The sequence below is a fragment of the Argentina anserina genome, chromosome 4 (genome assembly GCF_933775445.1).
Source record: "Argentina anserina chromosome 4, drPotAnse1.1, whole genome shotgun sequence".
In the NCBI taxonomy this organism is placed as follows: Eukaryota; Viridiplantae; Streptophyta; class Magnoliopsida; order Rosales; family Rosaceae; genus Argentina; species Argentina anserina.
In genome coordinates, this window is record NC_065875.1 from 721387 (window position 1) to 735180 (window position 13794).

General features: G+C 37.5%; 1 protein-coding gene across 1 annotated transcript; it reads left to right on the top strand.

The window, feature by feature from the left end:
- The first annotated feature begins 118 nt into the window (after nucleotides 1-118).
- Nucleotides 119-5237, top strand: LOC126791113 (uncharacterized). The gene is made up of 5 exons (XM_050517518.1): nucleotides 119-280; nucleotides 3113-3241; nucleotides 3393-3507; nucleotides 3597-3749; nucleotides 4890-5237. Exons 2-5 carry the CDS (start codon nucleotides 3234-3236, stop codon nucleotides 5049-5051), a joined length of 438 nt encoding a protein of 145 aa, XP_050373475.1. The 5' UTR covers nucleotides 119-280; nucleotides 3113-3233; the 3' UTR covers nucleotides 5052-5237.
- Nucleotides 5238-13794: the final 8557 nt, after the last annotated feature.

Below are 13794 nucleotides of genomic sequence, written 5' to 3' on the forward strand. Positions count from 1 at the left end.
GCAAAAACAAGCGTTTAGCGTCTAGGCGGGCAAATCGATCTCAAGGCAAATTACCTAGGCGGGCGTCAAGACGGGCACAACAGTCGCAAAACAAGCGCCTAGACAGGCTAGGCGGGGCGAAACCATGGCAAAGCAAATCGCCTAAGCGGAATACGTCAAAGTCGAAAAAAAAAAACACGGAGCTTTACTCCTTTGAGTTGAAAGCTTATTCCATTCGCCACTCACAGCCCACAACCCAGAAGAGAAGAGACGAGACTCAACCTCCAAGGATCTCCAGAGGGTACGTTTTCATGACTAGGATTGCATTTATTAATTTCTTTCCATTGTTCAGCATCTGGGTTATATTAGATTTGTACGCATCTGTTTTATAATAGCCTCGTCGGCGGCGGCGGCCAGGTCCGATCTTTATGGCTGATGGTCATTTTAGTTCAAGACAGGACATGTTCCTGTATGAACTAGTTTCAATTTCAGGGCAGAATGAACATGTCTCTGTGCATCAGTGCATGTTTAGACATAAGTTAGCTTTTGTTTTATAAGCCCCTTTTGTTTTGTTTTCAGTTAGACAATTAGAACATGATGTAGCTTTTTGCGTCCATAGTTGATAGTTCCATTGCATAAGGTATGGTACGAGAATAGTAGGATTAATTAAGAATGCTAAGCTCCAATCAAGGATTAATCGAGTAATAGACGAGCCTTTTCCTTCACTCAGAGGCCCACAGCCTGCATTTGCTCTCACAGCTCCAATTCGAGACGCCACACTTGCAAGCTTCAATCTTTTTACTGTAGATTTCAGCTGGAAATTTTAGGTTTTCACAGGTGAAAAGAGAGATGAAGAGTATAGTTGGTGACTTGATGGATATAGAATGAGTGATGGATCTTCTCTGTGTGGAAGTATTTTTCTTTTTCAGTATTAATAGAGCTTCGAGTTGCATAATCTATCTTGTGTATTTCAGGTACACACATTTTAAACTTGTTAAAATCACGATGAGCTGCTTAATCTACTTTTGGTGGATTCAATTTGATGGTTCAATGGGTTTGAGTCTAATTCAGACCCATCTGGTTAAAGAAAACTGCATAGTAACTCCAACACTTTCTGATTTCTGAAAAGTAGAATCTTGCCTCAGGTTGACCAAGTAATTGCATTAGATCTATCGAAACAGGTGAGCCTTTTTACCTAACGGTTGGTCTGTTTGCATCAATTGAATGAGATATTAGTTAGTTATTCCTTTATCATTTATTTATCTGTTCATTTGGTTGGCACATAAAATGCAATTGGAAGTAGACATCAGGATAACACTATTCATTTCTACCTTATTGCATCATCAGGCTAACTATTTCATATACAGGTAGATTTTTTGTAGCTTGCTTTGTTTTGTTTCTGTTTTTCCTTGTCTTTTTTGAAATAGAGTTTGTTGTGTCTCTGTTGTAGACCACTTGTTCTTTTCTTTTAATTAATTCTAAATAGAGTAACAGAAGCAACACAATAAGCTTCTTCATGAATAATTTACCCTTTTTTTATTTTTGGCTATTAGGTATTTGTAGGATTCCACTTGCTACTGGCTAATATAATTTTGGTTGAGCTCTGTGAATCTTGCTTTGTAATTGTAAATGTTACTGATACTTATTAGTATTTTCCTTCAATGAGTTAGTTGAACAAAAATGGAAAACATGAGGAAACAGGTGACATCTACATGAATGCAAGGTATGATCTCCTTCGCGAGGTCTTGTCTGCTTAAAAGAGATTATGCAGATGTATACCTGTAGTTTCCGTATACAGTGAAATTATGGAGAAGATTGAACAGAGATGTGAATAAATGAAAGGCATATCAAGACAATCTGTCACTGTTATTTTTCGTTATATGAGTTTTATTATTGTATAATCTGAGATAGCAGAACACAGAAGCATCAGATATTGATTATGTAGAAATTCAGAGTCTTCCAGGTCGCCAGATAAATCCAAGGATCAACCATCTTTTGATGTATTTCAATGTGAAATTCGCATATGCTAGTGTTTTGTAAGATCACCTACAACTTCTACTTTTTGTATGATCATGAAACTACATTTTTATGTTCTGTAACCTATAACTACTATTAGTGAATGGTACCAAGTTTCTGTATTGGAATGTCCGTCTGTTGCAGTGTCTTTTATAACCTACAATATCATCACCATCACTGATTTGGTTACCTGTCACAGACGGCGGCGGGGTGGCAATCCTAGGTGATGCTGATACTGAGTTGTCTAATCCTAGTTGTAAGCAAGTAGGGAACAAGAGGTGTCTCTGGGGTGAAAAGCCTCAGAAAACTTAGTGCACTAGTCTGTTTCTGTCTATTAAATATTAATTTGTAGACCAACATAGTGTGTGTGTGTGAGAGAGAGAGAGAGAGAGAGAGAGAGAGATCTGTGATAAAGCCTTACCTGATGATTTTGATCATAGTGGGTGCTGTAGATGAGGTGTCTCAAGTGTATTCTCACATATAAATGTCTAATGTTCCTCAAGTATGTTACCTTTGCACTGTTTTCTATGGTATCTTTAACCACAAGGAGTGGTGTATTACATTTATTAGATGTGAACTTATGGAAGGTTGTAACTCTGATCTTATGTGATGCTGATACTGAGTTGTCTAATTCTTTGCTCCATGTAATATGTTCATTTATGGTATGTCAAAAAATGCACCTGTTGCTAGTTCAGTCTTTTGTTGTGGACTAATGGTTTTGCTCATACAAGCATCACAGCTTTTATGCCTCCTGGAACACCATTCAATGTTTTTAAGCTGAATTTGATTTGTATTCTCACCCTATTTGTCTAAGAGTTGAATTTTATACTTTCACAAACATTGCAAGGATTTGGTTTGATTTTTTATATTCTGCCATTTAAGCACGGATATTTGTTCTTGTGCATTTGAATGGTATTTCGATTTCCCACTAGGAAATATATGTCCTATTGATAGTTTTCAAAGGGACAATCACGGTGGACACCTATCAGTTTCTATAAAATGAAAAGCTTGGTCTTGGTTTGGTATTTATGGTTTATTTATTTTTGTCAAGATACACATTTATGTTTAGCTTTTCCTTTAGTACAGATTTTGATATCTGATTACTTTACTTTTACAGTTGATTTTACTGCTCAAACGGATCGTAAGGACAAACCATTTGGGTTCTGACTCATTGCGGATATCAGAACACCCTGTTATGCTAGAATCGGTTATTGGTCTCAAGCTCTGAACTTGGAAAAATGAAGATGTATGTATTAGTTTTTATTACTATTGGTTTTATTACTTCCAATCAGGTTAAATCAATGCCTGCATTTCTCCATTTAATTATTATTTTTAATTACTTAGTGGTGGGATGGTTTCTAAACTTTCTAAGATTCAATTTTTTGTACTTCTTGCAGCCTAAAGGCTGATGTTGGAGCACTCAACAATTTTGAAGTGCTCGACTTCCTAAGATCTAGAGGGGCTTCAAACAATGATATAGGACGGCTGAAAGTAAAACCATCTGAGTATAAGGTTGTGGTACTTAATAGTTATCACTTATCTTGAATTCTTAATTCCTTGATGCAGTGAGAATTAAAGTATCGTTGATTTTCCGTGTTTAGGTTTTCGAATATTTGGATTATACTCCTGCTGGCACTCAAACAAAAGAGAGTGTGGAAGAGTTCAAGGAAAAGTGTAAACAATATGACCTTGGGAATGACAAGATCCTCAATATTATTAACACTATGCCAGCTTCAGTGGTTGAAATAATTGCGGTGTGTTATTAATCCTTTTTATTCCCACTGTTGATGTTTATCATTATATGATATTTCCCTCTGTTTTTGTTTTTCCTTAAATTTATAATCTTAATTATCCCCTGGTGTGGCTCTAATGCACGGATACGTCCAGAAAAGTGAATGCCCGTATCGTATCCGTATCGGATACGTGTACGGTTAGGATACACTGCATATACGTTTCCAAATCTGAAAATACACACCCAAACTATGTAGTATATGTCAACTATGTGGATACGGTCAGAGTACGTTTTGAATACATTTTAGGGTTATAATTGTCATTGTCACGTAAATAAAACTTAAATCTAATACCCTCCCTCCCTCAGTCGTATTGTTTTGTTTTGCTTGAACTTATTAAGTATTTAATTCATGAACTTATGTTTATTGTAAAATTGATGAGATTTAGGTGTTCTAATTGTTTGTTTGATCAAATTTTAGAATTTAATATATATATATATATAATATTATTTTACAAAACGTATCCAAAACACTACATTTTAGAAAATAACGTATCCCGTGTCATACTGTATCCGTATCCGTGTCCCGTACCCGTACTCGTGCATCATAGGTGGCTCGTTGATTGGGTTTATTAATACATGACTTGCTTGCTTTAAATGTGTTTTTGTCTGTACCCAGTATTGTGGGTGGAATAGGAGCTGCGTTAGACTGAGATTAGGGAATTTTTAATGATTTTATAACACCTTTGAATGCCTATTAAATTACTCGCAGAAATGGTATAACCCATTGATATTTTAACATGATGAAGCCTGTGTCCTGCGACCAGTGTGATTTTCTATTATTGACCAAAAAAAAGTGTGATTTTCTACTCTTTTTTTTTTAAAGGGTGTGATGTTCCACTTACCAGCATGATAATCAGTGAAGTCTGGCTGTAAGTCCAATTTCTATAATGAATAGATGATTTCTCAAAAAGAACCATTCTATGTGGTGTGCCACCCTTCTTGTCAGATATTAAGGCCATCTTTTCCCAAGGACCTGGTTGTCGGAACCTTGCTTATTTTCAAAATTTGTGAAAATCTGATGTTGTCTGTGTGCAACTTAAGAGAGTACTTTGTAGAACTTGTGAACTTATTTGCAAAATTTGTTCATCTTGATGTTTCACAGATTGTAGAGGATAATGCAGATGAGCTAGTAGAGCTGGTTGTAGAGGTATTGAATCCTGCAGCAGCATCCCCTAAACCTGAAGCAGGTAATGGTGAGATAGATGGAGAGACCATGAACGTGGAACAAATTGAACTAAATGATGACAATATAGAAAATACCTGAACTAGGGAAAGGACCAATGGAGACTAGTTGATGCGAGGTGTAGTCATATTCTGAACCCAAACTTATGTCTAAAAGTTTATGATGAGCAGTTATTGTTTATCTTATATGTTGACAGATGCATTAATGCTTCCCAATGCTTGTCACATTTATGTGATTGTTATTAGAAATGATGCTAGAATTACCATCCCTTGTCTAAAATTTTATCTCTGTTTAGTGAAAAAAAAGGGGAACAATTCTATCAATTTGATCATTTGATATGACACCTCAAATTGGATTGTAATATGTTTCCCACAGCACTAGTTTTGTTGAATCCATCTTTGTTTGGTTTTCTCAAATTGCTAGCTTGATCTGGGTAAACATTGTTTCAAGGGCTTCTATTTGGATGCTATCTTTTCTCTTTCTTTTAATCAATTAAACAGTTGGTATTTGCCTGACAAATTTAACATCAAGAAGTACTTTTGGAGTTTTAAGCTCTACTCTGGTGAAACTCTTCCAGCTTCCGCCCGTTAACTCAGAAAAAATTGGGAGCAGCATTGCTCCTCCACTGTTGAGCTCTCGCCTGTGGAAATCTGGAATTTACCTCTCAGTTTATCAGCGAATGATCAGGATATATGATTTTGTTAGAAATGGAACTATATGAGCATTGAAGATTTTCTTGTTAGAATCGAATTTTTTTTTTTGGTATAGTTTTGCAGTCTGCTCGTAATCTGTTCAAATCATTTGATACGGCTAAGCAAGGTAGAGTGACTCTTGATCTCATCCAATTCGTCTATTGCACTGCCATTACACTATGAACTGCTACAATGATCGCGGACGCTATGGAATTCCAACACATATATCTACCTAAAACTTTCTCTGTGAATCTGTTATTAGCAGAGTATGCATCTGCTTCTGTCGATGTATCCAGTCTAGGCACACAGCAATGAAGCAACATTGTTTCTGAACTAACTTCGTTGTGTTATATCTGCATGTTTCTTTGTATCATTGTATGGCATGCTTCATTGTGTGATCTGTATGAAATTTTAACGTCAGCGAGATCTCTGCTTCTAATGGCCACGAACAAAGTAATTCGATGTTTCGAACATCACAGCATTTGCTTGATAATAAAGTATATGTAACACTCTAAAAGGGGGAAGTAATACTAACAAACATCCATATGAGGAAAAAAAATCTTATTTTTCGCAGAAAGACATCATAAAGGAAAGTGAATCTTATTCGAAAATAAAAAGGAAACATAATCCCGCTAGGAATCAATCTCTAGATATCTCCTTTACCGCAGAAACCCAACAAAACATAAATATCTGTATGTATTGAACCCTATAAAAAACTAAACTCTGTAATCTATAATTCTGTAGCACTAAAACTCTAGACTCCAGATGGCTATCTTCGTCAACTGAGAAAACGACCACCTCACTTCTCTGGTTAAGGTATATGTATGTTATGTAATTGACCTAATTTGTTTAGATACGTAATTATGTTTGTAGTATCTTGATTTGAAATCCATGATATGTTAGGTCTAGTTTTACGTTTTCAATAAGGATTAGCTTTACGATTGATTGATTATTTTCCATATAAACATATAGTTCTCTCAATACCCTAAAACCCCTGTAGGTATGAGAATATTTATGTCAGAGAAGGAGCGCGAGGCCTACCTCAACAAGGCGGTCTTGCATTACAAGAATGATTACGGGAATGTCAAGGTGACAAACAGAGAGGTCGAAGATCTTAAAGGCCCTCACTTCCTGAACGACAACATCATCGATTTTTACTTCCTTCATATCACTACTACCTTCCTTCAATCCCATGAGTCGTTCCTAGATGACATCCTTCTGGTTCAGCCTATCGTCTCATACCTTCTGCAGCATGACTCTGAAATCAAAGCCTTTACGGATTCCCACAGCGTAGCTAGCAAGCAAGTAGTCATTTTTCCGGTGAATAACAACCCAGACGGGGGTAGGAACGATGGAGGGAGCCACTGGAGCTTGTTGGTGTACTACAGAAAATCAAACACATTCGTACATTATGATAGCTTGGGAACTAATGGTTCTTTTGCTAGAAAGCTTTTCCGGGCAGTCAAGAAATTTGTGACAACCACGGCTGATACAATTGTAGATCAAGATTTGGGTTCCACAGATACTAGTGCAATCAATACCAATATTGTTGGTTCTGACAATAATACGATAATCAATATTGGAGACGTGGACTCTAACAATACAAGTACACATGATATTAGTCCAGTCAATGGAGATGGGGATTCTAAGATGATCGATGGAGATTCGAACGATACTAGTATGACCGATGCCAATGTCTCTTCAAGTAGTAATAGAGTCGATGAAGATGGTAGAGCACATGGACATTTAACAAGTGTTGATAGTGATGAAAACCAGTTGCAACAGCATAATCAGAAGAAACTGAGGATGCCAAAGTTTTGGGAGGAAGAGGATAGGCCTTGGGCTTACCGGAGGCCAAACTTTAGTGAGGAAGAGGATATGCATTGGCTTTACCGGAGGCCTAACATTAGGGAGGAAGAGGATATGCATCGGCCTCACTGGAGCTATGGTCCTCGTTATGCACGCGACCCTTATATGTACTCTTATCATCGTCGTCAACCTTATTCAAAATGGGATAGAGATCATGGTTTTAGTAGTTTTTTACCACGAGGTTACCCATATCATGTGGAAGATGATAGTTTTAGGGAAGAGAGATGCATGCCGAAGCAAGAAAATTATTATGACTGTGGTTTGTATGTGATGGAAACTGCTAGGGTGATATGTGAATGGTACTACCTTGACGAAGAAGCTAAGCAGAAACAGCCAGAGCATGATCATTTGGACTGTAAGTTGGGAGGTGGCGGCCGGTTTCCCAACATCAGTGAGTATGTTCATACTTCCTTGGAATCGAAAATGCGCAAAACGCTCTTGGGCATCATTCAACAACTTGCTCGCGAGTCTGGTATAGATCTTGATTTATCTTCTGATGATGAGCACAAGGATGATGATTTTGTCCGGTCAATATTTGTTGAAAACGACTCCAAGGATGAAGAGACTACTCTCCAATTTGGCCCCCAGCCCCGCCCGCCCCAAGACTATAAATCGGAGGATGAAACATTTAAGGATTGTGGTGGTGTTGCTGCTCTTCCACTTCCACTGTCTATATCCTCAACTTCAAAGGATGAGCCACAAGAAATATATCATTCTGCATCAGAAGAGAGCTGCTCCTTGTTCAATAAATCTATCAATTATCTAGAAGAAGATGATTTTAGCAAGAAGAAACTAGCATGATCTGATTCTTTGAAAAGCCAGTTGAGTATCTAGATTTTTTTTTATCATGCCTAATACCCTTAATATCTCTAGCTCTTTGGCTAAGAGATATATTTCCAACGATTTTATATTAGAAACAAAATTGACAGTGGAAGAAAAGCTCATAGCTTTCGGCATCTATTATTCCAAACTAGATAGAAAAACACTTGTTTGTTTCTTAGTTCTCACTGACAATGAGTCTAAAGTCTAAACATGTCCGATCAAGTTTGAAGATTTTTTTTCGTGCATCATCAACTTCTCAAAGCATTAACATCACTCATAATCAATGCTCATCATGTATTCCTATTCCTTATGATCATCATGAATTTTGTAGTGACTATACCCTAAAGTGTATAGTCTATCATTGGTAACTTGGTAAGTCAGTATCAGTGACAGTCGCCGAAAACTAATGTGCATAGAGTCGGGAGTTTGGTTGGAAATCCAGAATGCAACCGGCAAACGCCAAACACAATGAGACCCTCTTCGGCACTTCAAACTGTCACAATATTCAACTCTCTTCCCAAAACCTTCGTTGCCTACAACACACAGCCTCATTCTCAATATCTGCAGCTTCCAAAACCCAAGAGATGTTCAGTAGTGAGTACTATTACTATGAGAGACAGAAGCAAGAACCCAAGGCCTTTGCAGAAGGGAAGAAGTCTCAGCATTGAAGCCATTCAGACCGTTCAAGCCTTGAAGAGAGCCCAGAAAAACGAGGGTCTTATGGAGCAAGTCTTAAAGTTCCAAGTTCAGGCGCTTGTTGAAGCTTGACATGATGGCCGTACGCAAAGACCTCCTGCTCCAAAATGAAATGAGTGCTTCTTGGCCCCCAAGGTTTGCTCTTTACAATTTCATATTTGTTTTCAATCTGTGTTTCCATGAAAAATTTGACTTGGGTAATCTTTCGTTCGCTTTATTGGTAGATGATGAATTGGGAGCTGAAATGTTTGGATATTACTTGTTTTGGTTGTACACTGAGGCTCTTTACTTGTTTTGCCTTGTGTTTTCATTGTACACCAGTTCTAGAACTTTGATTGGGTACTCGAGGGCAGACATTTTTCGTGTTTTGTTTTCAATTTGTTGTTTTGTTTTCAATTTGTTGTTTTGTTTTCATCTTTGTTTTAGAATCGATAGACTTACCATGTCACTACACCAAGGATAGAGCTTCTTTGAGTACGGAGAGGATAGACTTAACAAGTTAACATTGTAACCCTCTGTTCCTCTTTTTATGTTTTTTTTCTTGGTTTGCAAATGATTAGCAAGTTGGTCATGAGTATTCTGTCATGTTTGAGTGAATGCAATATCGCTACTCGCTACTTTGCTATCATCCTTTAGTTGTGCTTGTGTTTGTGTGGCATTCACAGTTGTTCATTAGCAACTTATGTGAGTGTGCAGGCCCTGAAGCTAATGCTGCAAAATTTTGCTTGCTAAAATCAGTCAGGATCTTCTTCTTGTTCTTCCAAAACTAGTTTGTGTCTACCAGGAAATGATCATGCGTTATCCAACGTGCATGGTGAACCTGCTGTATAGCCCCCAAGTTTTGGAAGATGATCTCCTGTCTATGATCAAATTCTGCTGCGTTGTTTCAGGGCCCCTGCAGACCCCCAGCCTCACTGATTAAGAAATTTTGGAGAAGTCGATGCAAAGTTTCGTCAAACAAACCGAACAGCCTTATTTTGTTAATAGTAGCAGACCACTTGAGGGTGCTCAAACGTATACAGTAATTCACTTTAAAAACATTGCTTCCGGAGTAAATTGTGTTTATCCAATGCAAGTATACATAATGTTATACCATAGGCTCTATCTTAAGTTTGATGGAATTCGAGTTGAAATTGTTATGCAATTACTGGAGAGTTACAATGGTTCCTTTTTCTTTTTCTTTTTAGAAGAGTTACAATGGATCCTTGTTTGTGCTAACTTAAGAAAATGCATGAGAAATTGAATCGGTCTGGCGTCTGTGGTTTACGGTCTAGCGCTACTCATCCTAGTGATTCTATATATATTCTGGCTTAATGGGGTGTTTGGGTTCTCATGTTACCATTGTGTAAATCGAAAAATAGAGCAGAAAACTTGAATCTATGGAGCAAGGCCAGAAGATAGATACACAACATTGCCATCCATATCGAGATTGTCTATGGTATTTCGGAGCACGAGATTTTAAAACGCATAGCATGTCCCGGAACACTATAGAGTTTTCCTCCACATAATTCTATGATTAACTCAGCCGTTGGAGTCAAAATCATGACCGATCCTCCTTGTAATCAAAACAAAGAAGACCCTGTTACAAAAGCTGTCTAGAATCATTCTATAATCTAATAATGTCAAATCAAATATCAGCTCAACTAGAAATTAATCATGTCACTCACTCACTTTCTCACCATCTCTATCTCATTCTCTGGTCATCGATCTGCAGCTAGCTTCAGAAACCAAGAGAAGGAAAGAAGGTTAGGGAATATGGTCATGTGCGTGGGAATGGGAAAACCTGACTAGACCTCACCACGTAGTGATGGGAATAGTTAGCTCGAGAGTACGTACGTCTTTAAGTAATTTTTGAATTTCATGTAGCTATTTGGGAGCACCTGCCCAACCCTTCTCACATCTCTTTGTCAAATTGTCTCACCTAGTCCAGGAAACTAAGGCAATAATTTCCGATGAAAGACCAAAACAAAACTCATGTCAGTCGTCTTGGCCTCGTGCAGTGATGGTTTCAGCATAATGTACGGCCCCCTCAATCCGCTTGCTAATTATCTCCATCTAAATTTGCACTGCTGCTTCCTCATATTCTGCCATACAAAAAACGACATTGTTTTTCTCGAGCCCGGAACGATTCCTCTGCTATATGTTCGTGATTGTGCCCTAAACTGATTATATATATCTACGTCAATTCCGTTCTCAGTACTATCATAACTATGAAAACCTTCTACGATTAATGCATGAATCATCAAACTTACTACTACTACTACTACATAGAAAGCCGGTATTGCCGTCAATTTCGAGCTACCGTGCTGCTTTTTTTTTCTTTTTTTTGTTGCTTTGCAGATGCTGATTCGGTCATCAACTTTTTTTTTAATTAATTTATTTATTTAACAAAAGAGGGGGGTAAAAATCTGACCTCCTATGTCTGATAAATTCCAATAAAGAGGATAAACAAAAACTCAATCTGACATGTGTACACTCACACATGCAAAACCATAGACATAAAAACCCTAGCAAATAGCAAACCGTCAACCAAGAAACCTTTAATCAAAAGACGGAATGAAGCTGGTAGCATTGGCAGACAGTTGTGAGATACCAAGAATAAAAAAAATAGACATTTCGTGATACTTCTTGTAAGGATGAAAAGAATGCAAAGCAGACTCTCTGAACAATTCCAAAAGATGATGTTGGGCTTCCAACATATTAAAAATCTTACATTCGAAACGTACCAGATTTCTAGTGATTCAAATAAACCAAATTAGATTACAGGAGACTAGAAACCAAAGTTGACGTTTAGGTTTTGGGAACGCTAAAACACCAACACCATTAAACACTTCATCAAGGGTACCCCAAGGCGAGAATGAATGAGAAAATATAAGGCAAACCTATTTTCATAAAGCCACAACTTCATAACAATGCAAAAGAAGATGTGTACCCGATTCTGCATGACTTCCACAAAAGGAGCAACGAGATGGAAGTGAAAAACCTCGCTGTTGTAAAGCATTATCAGTTAGTAAACGTCCATGAAGAGCCTTCCAAACAACAAGAGTTTTGCGGGGTTGAATTGCTTTACTCTATATCACTTTACCCAAATCATTATGTTCACCATGATTTGAAAAGAAAACAAAAGCTTCTTTTGCTGTCAAAATTCTTGAGGAGGAGTGCGGCCATAAAAGAGAGTCAGATGTGTCTGCATCAGGCAGAGCAATGCGCTCAATTTTTTCTGCTGCTTGAGGGAATAAAGAAATAAAATATGATGGGAGAACCCAATGAGAATCAACAATAACATCATTCACCTTATCATGAAGTGGAATAAAACCACTTACTCTAACACTAGTAGCAAGAGGCTCACCCAATCAATTATCTTGCCAAAAAGATATCCTCTTACCATCACCAACACTCAAATGCAAAGAATTCAAAAACATTGGCCAGACTTTTTTGAGACCCAACCAGATTGAAGATCTCTTATAAGACTTTATAGGTTGGAAATCATTTTTAAAAAAACGAGCTCTAAGCAAAATAGAGGCTGGAGAGAAAGAGGAGAGCATCTCCTAACATCTCTTTATTAGAAGAGCACGATTAGCCTCAAATAAATCACGTAACCCCAAGCCTCATTTCTCTTTGGGTTTACAACAATGAAACCAAGCAACAAGAGACGTGTCTATTTTCAAAGAATCTCTAACCCTAAAGCTAGCGTGCTGCTACGTACATGATGAGTTAGTCTATTGCTTCGTTAAAACTCCCCAAGTCATGAAAACATTTTTAAAATCTTTTGTGAATGTGTAATTTTGATTGAAAGTTTGAAACAAAGTTAGCATAGTTCAACTCCCCATGCAGTTACATCGGACCCGGTTAACAGTCTGACCAGGATACACGCATGCTTGCAGCATTGTAAGAATAGGTACGACATCTGCAACTTACAAACAAAATGAAGAGAACAAGTCAACAAATTGTTGTAAAATTAAAAATTATTCTTGACATCACATAATCTATAGGTATGGAGTCATATACTTCTTAATCCTACTTCTTACTCTTTCAACAGACAAATAAAATTTTGAAAAGATTAGAAATCACCAACGGTGGGTTATCGATCAGATGTTTAACCCTTTTTGTTTTTTGAAATATTAAGTTATTCAACTTACTTCTCTACTTGAATTCAAACAGAAAGAGTTTACAAGCTCCGTTGAGCCCACAAAAAAAATCGTGATCGATTATCGGTTCAAGTTTGAGATTTTGGCTGGTTGATGATAATTCAGACAAGTCTGCAAATCAAGTAATAAATTAGTGAATCACAAAGTTGATTGGGGTTACGAATTTTTCTACCACTTTGACAAATTAAGGGGTTCGAACCTACATGTAACTCGTATCGAAGTAAAAGAAATAAACCCTAATGAGCCCCAAACATTAGTTATTGCCAAATTGGCCAAGACCCATCTGATGATATCCACAGTGTTGCACTTTGCAAAAACACACATGCATGTGAAAAACAGCAGCTCCTGCAAGTCTCTGCACCAGTCTCAGATCATCAGTGACCATTATTAAACCAACCGGATTCGTCGACTTGACCCATTTGCCCATCACCCTATGGTTTATCTTCCTGTCTTTTCATCTCAACTTCTTTCATCTCCATCAGTGACCTTACGAGGATAGACTGGTAAACTTGTGTTTCAAAATCTGGGTAAAACTGAAGGAAATCATCGAAGAAGGAAATGCAGCCAAGTAGGTACGGATCGGAGAAGAAAGCTTTT

Excerpts from the sequence above, each read along its gene's own strand:
- LOC126791113 (XM_050517518.1), top strand. Across the intron at positions 3,508-3,596 it reads TAAAACCATCTGAGTATAAG|GTTTTCGAATATTTGGATTA; the intron begins GTTGTGGTACTT and ends TTCCGTGTTTAG. Across the intron at positions 3,750-4,889 it reads CAGTGGTTGAAATAATTGCG|ATTGTAGAGGATAATGCAGA; the intron begins GTGTGTTATTAA and ends GATGTTTCACAG.